The sequence below is a fragment of the Plasmopara halstedii genome, assembly GCF_900000015.1.
Source record: "Plasmopara halstedii genome assembly, contig: Scaffold_262, whole genome shotgun sequence".
In the NCBI taxonomy this organism is placed as follows: domain Eukaryota; phylum Oomycota; class Peronosporomycetes; order Peronosporales; family Peronosporaceae; genus Plasmopara; species Plasmopara halstedii.
This window is the reverse complement of record NW_020187183.1, coordinates 1,016,558-1,033,507: the sequence shown is the minus strand read 5'-3', so window position 1 is coordinate 1,033,507 and position 16,950 is coordinate 1,016,558. Positions and strand designations below refer to the sequence as shown.

The 16,950-nt window shown below is 45.4% G+C and overlaps 7 protein-coding genes across 7 annotated transcripts in view; 3 read left to right on the top strand and 4 right to left on the bottom strand.

The window, feature by feature from the left end:
• Nucleotides 1-1,160, bottom strand: part of PHALS_04662 (phosphatase ptc7 family protein) — a gene marked incomplete at both ends in the record, with an annotated part of 3,228 nt that extends 2,068 nt beyond the window's left edge. The window contains one exon of the mRNA XM_024722519.1: nt 21-1,160. Coding sequence (XP_024573587.1) covers nt 21-1,160 — 1,140 coding nt within the window. The remainder of the gene's footprint in view (nt 1-20) is intronic.
• PHALS_15037 (uncharacterized protein) lies at nt 1,159-2,456 on the bottom strand. Its single transcript, XM_036407328.1, has one exon. The coding sequence runs from the start codon at nt 2,081-2,083 to the stop codon at nt 1,862-1,864; it is 222 nt and encodes a 73-aa protein (XP_036263039.1). The 5' UTR covers nt 2,084-2,456; the 3' UTR covers nt 1,159-1,861.
• Nucleotides 2,457-3,275: 819 nt separating this feature from the next.
• Nucleotides 3,276-4,052, bottom strand: PHALS_04661 (Predicted methyltransferase; the record flags this gene model as incomplete). Its single annotated transcript, XM_024722517.1, has 1 exon — nt 3,276-4,052. The coding sequence occupies one exon, from the start codon at nt 4,050-4,052 to the stop codon at nt 3,276-3,278; it is 777 nt and encodes a 258-aa protein (XP_024573585.1).
• Nucleotides 4,053-10,992: 6,940 nt separating this feature from the next.
• Nucleotides 10,993-11,319, top strand: PHALS_04660 (uncharacterized protein; the record flags this gene model as incomplete). The annotated part of the gene is made up of 1 exon (XM_024722516.1): nt 10,993-11,319. The coding sequence occupies one exon, from the start codon at nt 10,993-10,995 to the stop codon at nt 11,317-11,319; it is 327 nt and encodes a 108-aa protein (XP_024573584.1).
• A 1,642-nt stretch (nt 11,320-12,961) lies between these two features.
• On the top strand, nt 12,962-13,180 carry PHALS_04659 (uncharacterized protein; the record flags this gene model as incomplete). The annotated part of the gene is made up of 2 exons (XM_024722514.1): nt 12,962-12,997; nt 13,037-13,180. The coding sequence occupies 2 exons, from the start codon at nt 12,962-12,964 to the stop codon at nt 13,178-13,180; spliced, it is 180 nt and encodes a 59-aa protein (XP_024573583.1).
• Nucleotides 13,181-14,375: 1,195 nt separating this feature from the next.
• On the top strand, nt 14,376-16,179 carry PHALS_04658 (Conserved membrane protein; the record flags this gene model as incomplete). Its single annotated transcript, XM_024722513.1, has 2 exons — nt 14,376-15,962; nt 16,033-16,179. The coding sequence occupies 2 exons, from the start codon at nt 14,376-14,378 to the stop codon at nt 16,177-16,179; spliced, it is 1,734 nt and encodes a 577-aa protein (XP_024573582.1).
• Nucleotides 16,180-16,243: 64 nt separating this feature from the next.
• Nucleotides 16,244-16,607, bottom strand: PHALS_04657 (Dynein-associated protein Roadblock; the record flags this gene model as incomplete). The annotated part of the gene is made up of 2 exons (XM_024722512.1): nt 16,244-16,296; nt 16,355-16,607. The coding sequence occupies 2 exons, from the start codon at nt 16,605-16,607 to the stop codon at nt 16,244-16,246; spliced, it is 306 nt and encodes a 101-aa protein (XP_024573581.1).
• Between the last annotated feature and the right edge of the window lie 343 nt (nt 16,608-16,950).

Sequence of the window (16,950 nt, the reverse complement as noted above, 5' to 3'; positions counted from 1 at the left end):
TCTTCCACGGTCGCCCATACATGAGTCGTTAACGTCTTGAGATCATCGCCACATGTCGAATTTTGCTTCATGCCTGACTCTAAGCTCATAATCTCACCCTCTGTAAGCTGATCTGCTGCTTGTGTAAAGTTGACGTGTTTCATGAATGCTTTAAACTTATCCCAACTTACGAGAAGATCTTCTTTATAACTGAGAACCAAGAGCAAGATATACTGCACGGTAGGCAAAAGGAGACGCGTGAGTTGAAGGGTCTTGGAAGGCGTCTTGCCAGAACAGATGAGAATGGTAGCTGGAAGATCTGCGACGACATAATTGGTTTGATACAGCAAAAGCAAAAGTTTTTCAGTCGTCGTCTGAGGGTCGTTGACCATCTGGTTTCGAGCAAAACGGATGACAGCTCTTACGAAAATCAAAAGGAAATCAGCACAAATGACAGCCCAACTCAAAGTCTTGCTAATTTTGGCTAACTCGCCAAAGACACCAAAACTTGCTGAACTTAAGATTGCCATGGCCAATGCAGACACTTTGGCACCGTGTTCACGGACACAATCGTTATTTTCCTGAATGCACTGCATGCCACACTCAACAGGATATTCCATCGGACATTCCGTCCAACATGTGTTTGTCAGGTCATTGCGATCGTAGTTTTTTGGACAGGTGTTCATAAAATGCGCCTCTCGATAGCAGGCTGAGTCGCCGGATTGACTCCAAGGACCAACCCAATTGCGAAATGTTGATCTTGCAGTACTCACGGCAGTTGATGGTGTCGCTATCGTGTTCATTGGCGGCATTGACACATCCCAAGAAGATGGCAGCAACAAAGCGTGTTTGTTAGTCTCATCTTCCGAGTCATCTGAATCGTCCGAAAAGTTGGTGGATATTGGTGGATTAGACGCCGGACTGGACGAAGACCCAGAGTCAGAGTCAAAGCTGGAGGCTGAGCCCTTTCCAGAGTAAATCATCTCCCTTACACGGTCCATATAGTCGGAGCCCATCATTTCTGTAAGGGTTTCTGGCGATAGAATTTTGTTCTCGTTGTTTGTGTCGGTCGATGCTGGCGAATCGTCGTCATCCCTCCAGAAAGTCCAGTTGATAGCATTTATGCTGGTGGTACTGGCAATGACAGTTAAGAAGATGAAAGCCAATTTCATTCGAGCCATCTTGAAATCTCCGTGACTGGGCGAGAACTAAGAAGCGATGCCGAAGCACGTCTGATTCCTAGGCGGTGAAACGCAGAGTGAAATTGAGATCCGCTCGACTACTAATTGTGTCCCTGTTTTCGGACATGGTTGTACACACTCAACTGGTTCCACGATTTGCAGAAGGAAAGTGATGGGTAGGGTCCTGCGAGCCGGTCAAGAAACATGAACATAACCTATGTTTGAGATGGGGCTAGACGATAATTGGACAAACAGATGTACACCGCTGATTCTGTAGTGTGATTAAAGTTAACATTAACCTTAAAATTTTTTAACACGTTCGATATGTAGTGATCATCGAATTCTGTCAGCGACTGATGAGCGATGTTGTTTGCAATGTAGTAAAAGCAAAGTTGCACGCCCAGATTGGCGGCAGGAATGTCTAATCATTCATCCAGACTAGATTTCATTTCATTGAGTTTCAATCTAGCAGTGGTATTTATTGCGAAATGAGACGATCGACAAAAACCAGGTGGCAACGTTTAAAACTTATCACTACCCAATCCGAAATGACCGCTATGGATATCGAATATGGAAATCTTGCTGATAATCATATCGTCAAGATGACAACCGCTGCAGAAGCACATCCGTCTCCGTTTTATCGTTAAAATAGTCGTGCAATCCATTCCAGCATCTAGTGTATAAATGCTAATGATTGAGTCTTAGAAAGGTCCATTTTCCATCAACATGAAATTGTATTCATGTTTTTTATTGCAATGATGGTTCAAGACGTCGCGATCTTCGGACAGTTTACATTCAATATATATTAAATGTTTGGTCTGCATTGCAGAAAGGTTAGTGCATGACATGACGTTGGTAAATAGCCAGAAACATTGCTTCAAATTTATATTTCGAGATGCGCTTGCCTTGTCGTGCCTTGACATTTCCGATATTGCCAAACAAATCACGAAACGTCGTCGACGCTCACTGTGTCAGAAGGACTAGGTCAATGGATAACGCAAGGACGAGGCAATGCTGAGAACAAATCGCAATAGAGAACATCTGGTTCACCAGACGATGACAAGGGCCATTTTGCAGCCAGCAGTGGCTTTATTTAACAGAGCATCATAAATTTTGCAGTGAGTTTAAGCAATCCCTAACACATGGAATGACAGAGCCAGGGTATAAGGTTTAAGACCTTTACAACTGCCATGTGGCTTGATGACACGCGACACATTTTGATCCGGTCTCTGATGAAACTTTAGACTTTTATTCATCAGCTACGAAGGACTGATGCCGATGTAGCCTGAATTTGACAACCTACTGATAATAAAAAACGAGAAAAGGATAAATGAACTAAGTAACAATTGAACCGAATTAACACTTAACGAAATGTAATAATCAAAATTTACACAAAAAACGTTTGAGAATTGACTTTATAAGTTGCGCTTACTTTAAGGCTACGAAAGCTAAGTTAGTCCATACGACAGCGACTTACCCATGAAGCTGCAGTTATGTGAGGCAAAGCGTGTTTTTTACGCTCTGCTGTAACATACTACGCGGGTAACAAGTGACATTTTTATGATATTGGTAACATAATCCTGTAATCATCGTTTATTGAAATCAAATGGAAATTTGGAAAAATTACTTATCTGCTGTAATTACATCTTGGTATCCTGGCTTCATTTCAGTAGCATCCATCTACTGAAACTTCTGCGAGAAATCTCAAGATTGTTTATGGTTCATAAAAAAGTACTCGGTATCGGGTATTCCTCCTTAAATAAAAGCTCATCTTAGAATATTTATCTCCAAAAAAGTGTCTCCTCTTTTGCAATGAGCTTCGCCGATGGCTCATACAAGACGCTCTTATGTATATCAGTGTAAGTGTTCCACATTGAGAAAGTTTTAATTAATGTATGGATTATAAGTGAAAAGTAGGATACGGATCACCCAGAATGTTCAACTTGAACGGTGTATTCATGTCAGACAGAAGTGATTTGAGGCATCTTCAAATTGAAGCAAGCGTATTGAACTTTAAAGCTGTTGTGCGGATGTGTTGCTGTAAAAAGGATTGCAATCGAATCAGCGTTGAACGATGTTGTGGTCTTCCATATACAAATTATTCTTGACATGATTTCAACTTTTTTCAACTCGTCGTCGATCAAAAGACATAGGCTTTGCTACGATGTAATACGTTGTGCCAAAATGAAAGCGATACAGAGTCTCCACCTCCAGTCCAGCCTGATCTAATAGTGCTAAAATATCCCGATTCCAATGGCATCCCCACTTTTGAGCATGAAGGTCTGCAAATTTGTCCAATATACCTGAAAGCCACACATAGTTGCTCCGCCCGTGTTCCAGCAACAATATGCGACCACTATCCTTCTTGCATACACGTTGCATCTCCTGCAGCGCGCGCACAGGATTGTCCATACTGCAGAGGCCAAAAGTGTCAACCACAGTATCGAATCGGTCGTCTTCGAAGCACAAATTGTCGGCACTCATGATCTTGAGTTCGCAGCTTGCCAACCGCTGCTGCTGCGTCTTTGCTAATTGGTCAAGCATTCCATGGCTAAAGTCCGTCAACGTCACCTGGGTGGCTGCACGGTAGAAAGGTAAGTTTCGACCAGTCCCAGCCGCCACCTCTAATACTTGACCATCAGCCTTTCGCAGCAGAAAGCGCCGCATTAGCGAAATTCCGGTGAGTCGTTCATCCCAGTTCACCTTCTTGTCGTATTTGGACGCGTTCGTGTCAAATATCTGCAAGCGTCTCGCATCGGTTATTTCTGGAGCAGTCCCAATGGCATTGTGTTTCTTGGGATCGTAAAGTGTTATATATGTGGTGAAAGTCACCCCTGCGTAAAGTGCTACACTACTTATCAGCACGCCTGTTCGGCGCCAGACCGAAGCCATTGCACCACAAATACGAATTTATGCGTAAATTACATATTCGCCAAAAAACTATATTATGGTGTCACTTACATCAAATATTGTATTGTTCTAGCATTAAAATTATTGATATAAACAATGATCAGTAATTCAATATAGTATAATGGGACGCAATGTTTTATTGTGAAAACATTTATCATGTTTAGACCTTGTTTAAATACCAAGAAAACAAATGGGTAATAAAAACACACAGGCGCATTTTGTGTCACGAAGCTCGCCAGTCCCCTCGGCCCTCTGACCTCTGACCTCTAACCTCTCCCATCGTATGCCATCACCCGGAAATTGTAATCCTGCGGCGGCATCGATAATACCGCCCTCGCGACCACAATATTATGGCATCTCAAAAGCAACCGCGGGCCGTCCTGCGCTAGAGAGCAGGCTGCATTTCATCAGGCTGAACGAGAAGTGCAACAACCCACAATATCTGCATTGGAGCGAGGCTGCCGTAGCTCTTTGCTTAGAGGAAGCTAAGCTAGAGTCAACGACCTAATGAACCTACCAAGAACCAGTACGAGTGCAGCGGATCGCAATCCGCTGCTTCCAAGAGTACATATAACCTTGGCCAAGGAAAAGGGACTCTTCCATTCAGAATTGAAACCGTATTTAATTGTTATATTTGCGGTACAGCCGCCAATATCCAAAACCCTAGTTCTTCCTAATCAATATAGTGATATGCATTACTCCTGCCACGTGGTGACTTCTTGGCCACACAAATGTGTGATTACACCAACTTGTGTAATCCACACCATTGGACGGTCACACCATCTTGTGTCACCCCCTTTCATACAAGGGTACGTGTAACTCCATTACTCTCAGGGTACAATTAAACTGCTATATCCTCCCCCACCAAATTTGTGAATACCCCCAATTCACATTTAACTGTCGCCTCATACGAGGCTCTCGTCTCTGAGACACCTTCACGTTCTTTGAGAACAAATTTGAACATTCTCCGCTCTACGACACGTAAACACCCAGCCTAGCTGGTTCCTAGGGCGCCCGTGAGCAAAGTTCTTCTTCTACTGCACAGGGTGCATCTCCGGACTGTACGTCCGCGGCTTTACGAGAAGCACGTCCCGAGCCCTCGGCAACCGAGCGTACCACACCGCGCCGCCTCAGGCGACGGGTTTCCTCGTCGAGGCTTGGAGGAAGTTGACTACGAGTTGGACATACCTTTTCCAGCATGGGAAGACAAGGAGGATGAGGTGCGCCAGTGGCGTAACGTGAAAAAGTGAAAGTTTCCGGTGCCGCTGCGTTCATCACTCAAAGAGCATTTCATCATCTGCAGCGGCACCATAAACTTTCTTTGCTGTCTTCCTTACAGCGAAGCCATAAGGGAGTGGACATGCGCGCTGAGCGTCATCTCAGATTTGAGTTTGCCAAAATCAAGGCGTAACGCTGACTTCCTGCGTGTTGTTGCCCTGTGGTATAATCCATAACGCACCTGCGAGCTCTGTGGGTTCTCACACGGGTGAGTCTACGACTATAGCGGCTCAGAAGTACGGCTCTCCGACTTTCCGGGCTACTGTCGAGAAGCGCAACGCGCAAGACGACGCGAAGCGTCATGATCCTTCTGATCATAGGCGTCTACGACGTCTGGGCAAGTTTGCCGTAGTGGCACATCAAACCCCCACGAGTTTTCGAAGTTTCTGTCGAACCCCGTCGACGACTTCAATCCACAAGGCGTTCCACGCGAAAGTAGACGCCACCAAACTCATCGAGAAGTGTCGGCGGCGGACGATGACGACTTGGTCAACCGCCGTCCGTTGACCCGCAGTGCTCGTCGAGCGATGAAGGACAAAGTCCGACGTCATCGGTATTCCGCTTACCGCTGTCCGTAAGACCTCGAGAGCCTGAAGCACTTTGTGCGCCGACTGCCTCACGTGATGATTATCGGGCTCTGTTGGAGGGGCTCCTAGCCGTAGAGCAGGCGAATACGTCACTTCGTGTGACAGTAAAGCGCTTTGCGCCGTTGGAAACGAAAATTGTTGCACTCCGTGCTCAGAACCAGTTGCTGGTTCGGCTTCTGGGGGGCTGAGCTCCTTTGAACGCCACCCAGGCGCCAACGCTTCCGCGCTCACTAGCGCCTGATCCCGGACGGCTTAAGCAAGTCCACATAAAACACCGAGTGGGCGTATTTTTCTCGGAAGGTTCAGCGTATACGTTAGGTCTCGCTTGGCCACGACCTTGAAGGTCCGATAAACTGTAGACGGAGCTTCCTTCGCCTTAGAGATAGCAGAAACTACATGTGCAAAAAGGGTTTCAGCGTTTAATGAAACCAGGTCTCCGACCTCAATACTTTCAAATTTCTTTTTTCTTTTCGACAGTAATTTTCCTTCCGCATGTCCTGGCTTTCAGCCATCGCATTGCGAACTTGTCGTAAGACACTCAGTCTAGTAGATAGGAAGCCTCCGACTTCTTTTTGCACGGTGAGGGTGCTGACATCAGCTAGCCGTTCGGCAATTCCTCCCCAACCTAGCTCTGAGTCATGATATGGCGGCGTCAGCGGGACGCGAGGAAAAATAAGCCCGTTCACGTAGAACGGCGTATAGCCGGTAGATGAGTGCACAGCATTGTCCAGAGCAAGCTCTACGAGTGGCAGCATAGCGCTCCAGCGCTTTGGCGTCTCAGCGCAGACGCTGCAAAAAAAGTCTTCAACGACGCGATACATGCGCTCAGTCTGACCATCGGTCTGCGGATTGTCCGCTGTTGACAAAGTCAACTTGATGTCCAGCACCCTAAAGATTGTAGACCAAAACTTCCCAGTGAACCGTGGGTCTCTATCAGAGACAATAGACTCCAGGAGCCCATGTTGTCAAAAGACATGGTCCACAAACAGCGTCGCTGTATTCACACCGTCGATGGTGTCCGGCACTGCCGTAAGACGAGGCACCCGTATTGTCCGCCAAGTCCTTCGGCTGGCCATACACAAAGTCCATACTCATGGACTGCCAACACCCGGAGGGGACCGGCAAACTGGCCGCATACGGAGAGGGTTTCACCCTCTGGCACGTCTCACACGTGCACACAAATGTGCTCGTCCATATGTATAGCTTAGGCCATCATCAGTGGCAACCTACCGAGCCGTACGTCCTCTCAAGATCAAGGTGACCACTTAGTGGTGTGTCATGCGCCTCACAGAGGATACGGTATTTTCAATCCTCACGTTGAGGATTTAACTTCAATTTTTAGCGTATCCGTTGAAGCGGTGCTATAATACAGCAAATCGTTATCCAGTGAATATCGGTGCAACCGTGCGCGCAAACGCGTCGACAATTTCTTGTCCGAGTTTCCAAATTCCTTGCTTCCGAGAAATCATAGTAGCGCTTCGTATAAATCATCACCCGCGAGTAGAAGCGGGGTCCATTGTAGCCGTCGAGAAAAAAATTGTGGTCCAACCTTGATGCTACGTAGAGATCAAATTCTATAATGTGCATTCAACATTCTTTCCGCTTGTACGACATCGCATTTAGGACTTTTGTCTCTTCACCTATGTTCAAATGACTTTGAACGAAACAAGTTTATATGCGACGCGGGTCAAACCGTCACTGACGACGTCACCATCGTGACATGAGCAAGCTCATAGTCCGGTCTGCGTGTCAACGCATCAGCCAAAGCATTCTGCATTCCTGGCTTGAATTCCAGTTCGAAGTCATATTCTGAAAAAAAAACAAGAGCCACCTGGCCATCCTCTGTGAGAGGTAAGGCGACTGAGTCGCAGTGCGTAGTGACGCATGATCTGTGTAGATCACAAACGGTTTTGATCCAAGCCGGTGCACCCCGGACTTGACAAGCGCATAATTCATCGCAAGTAATGCCTTGTTGCGGACTGGGTAGTTCTTCTCCGCAGCCTTCAGCTAGCGAGATTCTTTGATCTCGACCCTCAGCGTCTGCTTGCAGCAGTGCGCAGCCGATAGCGAGGTCCAAAGTACACTAAAAGGACAATCGGGGGTCTGGCAACGTGCATGAAAGAGGATATATTTGACCCTGTCAAAAGCCTCCCGATGCTCGGTGTCTTAACACCATTCCTTATCCTTTTAAGGAGTTTTGACAATGGCCGTTCCATTTCCGCATAGTTTGCGCCAGATTTGTACAAGTAGTTGGCGAGGCCAAGCCACTTGCGCAAGTCCTTTTTGTTCTTTGGAACCGGCCAGTCTGCAATGGCCTTAACCTTAGCGGGATCCGCTCGAAAGCCACGCTTCCCAATATAGCACTCTAAAACGGGGATTTATTTGACGCCGAAGATGCACTTATCTGCATTAGCATACAGCTTATTTGTGCGCAGGCACTTGAACACCGCTCTCAAACGGAAGATGTGGTTTTCACATCTGTCCTCTCGTACCCTGCGCGACTGTGGGCGAAAATGTCGTCGAAGTATGTCTGTGCATACGCCCGATGGGGCCTAAACAATTGCGTCACAAGACTACTAAATGTTGCTGGTGCATTTGACAGCTTTTGGGGCATCACCAGCCACTCCCAGAGCATCCCGCTTGGAGTACCCACCGCTGTCAGCAGAATATCACTCGCTCTCATGAGCTATTGGTAATTGATATTGACCAAGTCTAGTGCACTGTACTTTGTACAGCCAGCCATATTTGTTTGGAGGACATCCTTTCCAGGAATCGGCGTCTGTGCCGGAATAGTGGTAGCGCTAAGCTTATTGTAAGCATGAACGATAAGCCTCTTGCCTTTCGGCTTCCTGACACAAAACGTGGGTGTCGAATGAGGAAACTTGCTCATGCACCTGTCCTGCATCATGCTTCGCACGGAAAAGGCGTCAATGATGCCAAATAGCTCCTTAGGCAGGGGCCATTGGCGAGTTACGCAGTATATGGTTCATGGAACCAGGTCGATCTTATGACGCACACCTCGGTCCGGAGGTAGCACCAACGGCGGGTCTATGGAAACGACGTCTTGAGATTCCTTCACCAAAGAAAAGTACGGATTTCTTAGGTTACGATCCACTTCATGCGTTCTGCACCCTCTTGGTGTCATCCAGGACAGTTTCATCCAGAAGCGACGACGAGTTAATCTTCTTATTCGGTCGTATAATGACTACCGGTAAACTGCCTGCCTTTAAGGCACCGCAAAACTCTTCGAGAGACATCTCAAGAAGAGCTACCACCGCAGGAACAGCCTCAAGGGTGACGTCGCCGTCTTCGTCATGCCGCTAACAGGGGTATATAGCTGTGCGCTATCGTCTACGATAGACACACCCTGGGTCAGGGTCGACGCCCTGAATCTTGTAGATATCATACGGCTTCGCCGTCTCCTCTCTATAGAGGTTTTTATGTCTCATCGAGACCAGTGGGAGCACGCACTCGGCGTCGTCCAGTGGATAACGTGTGACTCCACGCGCATCAGAAGGGCCTTGCCCTTGATGCCTTGGACCTCGTCTGACCATGCCACTCGCGGAATGTAGCAACTGCTTTTTAACGTGAGCAGTGCTCAGTGGGTTAAGTGCCCCTCCACGTGCATCACAAGGACCTCGCCCATGATGCCTCGGCCTTTGGCCAACCATGCCACTCTTTGCATGCAGCGACCGCTCCAATACTTGAGCAGCGCTCAGTGGGTTATACGCCACTTCACGTTCAGCCCGTGAGCCACGCTCGGAACTCTTGTCCAGAACGACTTTGGTGTTTCACAACTCGGGTACTCCGATATCCAGCTTATTGACCGATCCAGTTCAATGCCCGCGCCAATAGAGCTTCTGCTTCCTAGCAGAAATGTATTCATGATCCAACAAAGCTCCACTAGGAGACATGCGCGTTGCGCCCAAGATCTTTGACCTCCAATCAATTAATGGCCCATGGTGTTCCCACCATGCCATACCTACGAGTTCAATACAACTCGCACGCATCGCACTGACTGTTCTGAGCGTTTCTACAAACACTGCAACATGTTAGAGACTGTTTAGTGAAGTCGCTCTTATCCAATCTGCCAGGAGAAACCGATTGCAGCCAAAGAAGGTAGAAATTAAGCATTGTCAGGAGTGCAGTAGGAAAGAAGACCGTCAAGGAGGATTCGGATAATAGTTCACGTAATCAGAGCCCCGGAAACGCTCATATTGTTGATTCAATTCATGTTCATTAAACACGCTGAAAAAATTATAGAGATGATGATTCTTCCGACGACATGTACCCAAATATTGGACTGCAATTCTCTAAGTAAGTTTTCTAGCGCTCTAGAAAATGCATCGAATGATACAATCGATGTTGAAGACGATCAACAGCAACCATTTCAAATGTCTTCATGCAGTCGGAGGAGGTCCAACATTTAATGCAGGATACGATTGATTTGGGGGATGACGGAATCGAGAAAGTAGTACTTAGTTTTGGTGGGTTTCGTGCGCTATGGACAGTAGAGAATGACCTTTACTGGTCCTAAGAGCCTGAAGACATGTCTGTATTTGTTTAAATATTGAAACATACAAAGAGAATAAAATGCTACAGACTATTTAGATTTCGTAAGTGAGCGCTCAGTCGTTCGTATGGCCATCTGTCCTGGGAGTGTTTACGGTGGACTATTCCAGTCTACCTTGAACAACGCAAGTCGAAATTTTATTGCGAAGCACGTCACGACCAGGATTGTCTTGAACGGTCACAATGAATGAAACACTTAGACAGCCCACTGACCATATACCGGTATAATCAAACGCGTTTTTAGAAGACAAAACAAATCTATGCTTATGGTATTCCATCAAGTTGCTAGAGCCGCCAGACTGGTTAAAGGTGGTGACGCATAAAATTACGGCCTACCCGTTAAATATACGCACATACGCACTTGCGCATTTATAATTATTGGGTTGCTTGTAAAGGCGTTCAGTATATTGCGCTCACTGAGCCATACTATATTCTTGAAATGTATGAAAACTTTTCTCACCACTTGAAGCTGTTCCCGTACTGTGATGCAGCGTCCATTGAGAGATGTTTGCCATTGTATACGCGCTGTCAAACGCTTTGATACAGATCAAGCCGAGCTCAAACGTCTTTGCTTCATATTGCATTTAGCAATGCAATACATGTTGCGTCTGACTCATACGTCATACATTAATTTGATGGTGTCATGGGTGACGCGACGGCCCATCACTGACACATCAAGCCGACACGGCGTGCCGACTACTCCAAAGATATACTCAGGAGAAAGGATTGACCAGTTGGCTTGGAAAATGGCTATCCTTCAAGATCATATGGAGCTTATAAGCAGCTCACAAATGGAAAGTGCGTACAGTTAGGTGCTGATAGATCTTTTATGGGTGAGTCCATTACTGAGAACTATACAGAGCACTGAGTGTGAGGATTAGTTGTTTCTGAAAAAGTGACGGAGGAATATGACGACATGGTGATGAGATTCCCACTACGCCCGATGCACACGGATATTAGTGTGTGATATTGGTTTAAGGTGGGTCGAGAAACCAAAAAGTGCCTCACACGTCAATGGATCTGACACAATATAACGTCTTGAACGCCTTATTTTGTGCAATGTTTGAGGCGGGCTTGGTGAAGGAAACAAACCCCCTCATTCGACGCTGCCGCAAGGCTAACGGGAAATTAAAACTTTTGCACACTTGTAGTATACTTTTGCAGCTTTCATGTTGGGGTGTTTGAGTACTAACGATGCCCAATCGACTAGTGATAGATTTATTGGCTGCATAATGCCTATGCGGATTCTTCCTTTGGCGATACATTTGTTATACTCGTCAGGGGGCGGGCGTGGATATAACATCAAGTATAAGTGAGTGTATGCGCTTAAACAATCTGTTAGCCAAAAACAATTGCGTCAATTGCAGCGACAAAAATCCGTCTATGGAATGACATTTACAGAAGTATTGGCCTGTGGCAGATCCCGCAAATTCTTAGGTCATTCTAGATTGGTGGGTGCCGCTGCCTCAATGAAACTGGCTGGTTCTAGCAAATTCTTGCACACGTATAGTGAGATCTACACCTAAAGAGCGCGGTCCCTCAACAACTAGTGGTACAGTGTGGCGAAAAGCCCATTAAGACTGCTAAAAAAAGTTTCATGTTTTGCTTTATTCTGGATCTTTTGATACCGATCGACCATTTTTGTCATATGTGACGCTTTGGCTGTTGCCATAGGCACAGTTTTGCTTGAGTCAGCTGTTGATGGGCATTGATGGGTTTGTGTGTCTGATTTCTGTCGGCTCAAAGCGGCAGAAAGGAGCTATTCTGTTCACGACATTAACCCTGCCACAATACAGTATTCCCTTGTCAGTTCCACAGCACACAAATGCTTGGCTTGAAGTCACTTGGGATCTCCACAGCCAGTGCGTCGTTACACGCAGCAACGTTGTCTCAAACTCTATCGCAGAGAATAGGAAGCTGACTAAATCTCTTGTAGAGAAGAGGTTGCTTACTAACTTTCTATGTACACAATCGAAGATTAATTTGCACCAGTCAACTTTTTTACAAGTTATAAACAGTCGCATATCACAATGGTGACGTCACGCATCGACTAGGCAATTCCCGGGTCATAAGCCTTTTTATGCAGTTTAATTCTTAAACTTAACCGGTTGGAGCAGCTTAACCGTACAGCAATCAGAAATGTCCTGACGGCCGCTGTGATAGAAAGTTATAACCTCCTATTTAAATAGTGAGAACAAGCTCTTTAAACTTCCAATCACTTTGACTGGAAGCCTTGAAGTTTGAAGGATTCGGATGACGAAAAATGAAGGCCCTCATTTGAGCCGAATTTGCTATTGTGGAATATGAAGGATGAGAAAAAGAAATTGTTTGGCATTTCACCGCACCTCTTTCCTGACAATGGCTTAATATATATCACCCATCGCATATTTTGGCGCTGAAAGTTGTCATATCATAAGGAAGTGCCTGAACAATATGCACTGACGGGTGTTGCCGATGGAGTTTCATGCGGCACCCATTATGCCCAGTGTTGTAAGAAGACATATGGACACCTAGTTGATGTTGTTCCAGAAGCTAGGCAGCGGCAGCTGGGACAAATGCAATCTACATAAAAGAAAATGCACCAAAATCTTGGTTGCGGTATTTTACAATGAGGCAAGGTGTAGTTTATTTGCACAAGAAGTTTCAAGTTACGCAGGGGATCAGGGAATATAGGCTAACGTTAAGCGGAACTACACAGCGATATTATAGCCACAATTTGAGGCGTAGTTCCTGAAACTTAACTTTGGAATGTGAAATGCAGCATTGGTTGCAAGATAATAGTCTGGAATTGTTTAGTGAATCAAAAATTGCGCACCGAATACAAACAGATCATATATTGTATTTGATGACCGTGAACGATGCTTGCGGCGAAGACGAGATTTAGCCTGAAAAGCGTTCTCCATCATGTTGACTTGAATGTGAGGATGACAATAATATTTAGATCAAATCTGCGGTCCATAGGGACCCTCGGCATAGTAACACATGTCCCCGTCGCGAAGCGAACAGTGACGGTTTCACTCAACCGCGCATTCAGCGCCTCAGCATACAGCTGACTATCGTGGAGCGTCGAGCATAATTGCCCGACGCACCAGAATCGATAAGGATTTTCCATGGCTTATCAAAGTCTGCTTGCACACACCATTCGTGTTCAAGAGCACGCAGCCTTTCGAGGCTGGGCTCTCCTGCCCTCTGCCTCTGTGGGGCATGACAGAACTCAGTTTTCCCCCATCTATGGAAAACAATTTATTCTGCTATCTGAAACGGATCCGGCCTCACTCATGGCGATGTCGGAAATTGGCAATTCCGATTGATTGATGAAAATCATTTACAGCTACATCAAGAGATAGTAGGCTCATATATCGCTAAGACTAATTTTAATGGCATAACCCATCTGAGATTTCTAGCGCTCTTGATTTCTGGAAACACTTTCGGTGAACGAGCTGAAGAGCTGACAGCCTCTCGAGATTGGATTCAAAAGTTGCCTTTTTGGCCACGACATAAAGCCGTGATAGAGTCGATTGAAAATGATTATGTGGGCATTTGGGCCATTGAAAGGCGGCTTGCTCTCAGCACAAACGCCCGACCGATTCTTTCATATTCGCAATGAAGTACAAATTGATGACGAGATATCGTTTCCTTATGAAGAATTAAATGTTTGAATTATGTTTCTGGTTTAGCGATTTTTCTTGAATTCTTTTCAAAATTTCTCGCAAAGACATTCAAGAGTGCTATTTGCCACATAAATATATCCTTCGATATGTAATTTGAAGTATTCACGAAATCATATAACTTTGAAGCAAATTTTTGCTAAATGTACAGATCAAATAATTTGTTTTGAAACATTCTGCTCATCTATGTATCTAATTAAATGTTTGAGTTGTCGTCACTGCTATCCGCGCCACGGGACATTTTAGCCGTGCGTGTGCTAAACGAAGACGATTTTCGCCAGGGTAACTACCGTGACGGTAACGTTCTTCGGTGTCGCGGCATAATACGCGATGTGCAAGACCCCGAGCTGGTGCTATCAGGCGGCGCAATACCTGCATCGACTGATGGTGAGGCGGTTCGCCAACAGTTTGTGGAGCGAGTTCCATTGACTGTCACTCTTTTTCCTCACACCAGTGACTGGGCAACTTACGCTTATTATAACAGTTCGAAGGTTGACAAGTTGGTCAAGAATGATAGCGAAAATGAGTGTAATGCTACTTTTAAGGGTATAAAGCGTTCTAGTGAAGTTGTGAATGATCAGGTGATCGATTGTATAGAGAAAGATCAGCAGAAAGTGAATACAAAGAAGTCTAAAGTGGTCGATGAGCATGTGGAGGTGGAAGAAGCATTGGTGAATTCACAAGCAGTCAATGTTTATGTCTACGCTGGTCAGTACAAAGATATCTCACTTGACGCTTTTAAGGTAAATGAAGCCTTCGAATTCGTTGGAATCTTGGATCTAATGGTTGCAGGCACAGATACCAAAATCAATGACAGCGAGAACGTTTTAAGTACTCAACAGCTCAAGGAGTTGCAGATCTCGGAATGTATAGATGAGATGCAACGCAAGGAACGATCGGGAGTTGTACTCCACTGTTGCCATGTTATTGGTTTGCAAAACATCCATCACGTGCGCCCTCATGAATCGATTGAGTTTTACCAGCAAATTGACGAATCGAATGAAACGCGGACTCAATTTTGCTTGCAAGAGTGGAGTAAACTTGGCTACGATACTGATATTCTTGCATTACGCACTCAACTTGTACAATATTTAGCTCAGGCTGTGCATGGAGACTCTCTCACGGCGGAATATTTGCTATTAGCGTTGCTCTCACACGTATATTCACGTGCCGATCCGTCAACGCCACTTGGCAATTTGTCGCTGAATTTAACACTAGATAAATCATCCACTGAAAAGCAGAAGACTGTTTTTATCCATGGCATCTACAAGATACTGACATTGCTTATGCCAATGGTAGCACGTGTGGATTTATCCATAACAACTTTGAACTCGACAAAATTTATGCCGCATAAAGACTATGAGCGAGAAAGATTATTAAGTGGTATCTTGCAAGCGGCGAATGGCACTATGATGCTGCTGAATGAGACGGTGCTCTCGACAGGACAACTGAACGAGCAAGGGGTAAAGAACTTAGCTGCTTTACAGTCATTTATCGATAAGATGTTGTTACCATACGACTTTCGTTTCTACACCATGGATTTTCCACAAGATGTGGCTATTGTTATTGTGTCGGAAGGTAAAAGTATATTGCCGGCAACTGTAGTTTTACCCGTTGTTGATACAGACAACACAAACACAAACGAGCAACCAGTGGAAGCGTTATTGGAGTGTTTTCGCTTATTTTTGAGCGTTTTACGCTCGTTTGCGGTTACGATTGGCAACGAGGAAGCAGATATGGCCGAGAAACACTACGTAGAGTGCCGCAAGTCGGAGCAAAAAGTTGCGGTAAGTGCTAGTTGACGGGCAAAGGAAAGTTTTGGAATTTGATATATCCGTTTGTATGTCTGCGTCGTAGATTGAAGATCTTCACCGCTGGTTACGCCTTGCTCGTCTCGTAGCGCTCAGTCGCGGAGAAGGCCAAATTTCAAAGAATTCTTGGGATGCGATGTTGGCACTGGAAACTCAAAGACTAAGTCGTCTTCCGACTATGAACTCGAAGTAATCATGAACTATATATTTTGCTCAATCAAACTTATTTTGATACCACATCAAGCTAGCTCTTCGTGCTAACCGTTTGATGGCGTCCATCTTTGAATAATCACCACCAAAAAGTCTTTTTCTATATGTGGCAAGATAAGACCAATACAAATCCAACATATTTGAAATGCACGACTTACCATGTGCAATGAGAAGCTCCAGTTTCCGAATGCGAATACGCATGAATTGCAGATCATCCTTAGGATTTAAGTCGCGCACAACGCCACGGGCCTTTGTAGTTAGTTCCATCATATACAGTGCATACTTCTCAGCCTCGGCCACTTGCATCTGTGGATGACGTCGAAGCACATTGCCACAACGGTCTGCAATCACGTAACCTTCCACACCCTTGTGGTTTCTGATGCGTTCAAGAGTTTCCTCAACCTCAGACATGTTCTATAGATCTACTGCGCCTCTTCAAAAGTATGATATTATGTGAAAATTTTTGTTTTGCCGCCTCTTCCCAAGCCAAATGCAACGAGTTCGTCGTGCACCTTTGACTCATTAAGCTTGCGCTAAAAACTGACTTCATACGGTCCACCCTGGAGCGGGGCCGGAGCCTCTGAATTAGTACAACAACTTTGCTCTTACTTGAGTTGTGAGCGACGTGCGTAAAACTAAGTCTAATTTAAATAGTATTAAGGGAGAATAAAAAAATGCCCTAACTTTTGCCATATATAAAAAAAATATCCCAGCTTTTCGAAAAATAAAAAAATACCCAAGCACGTAAATTATT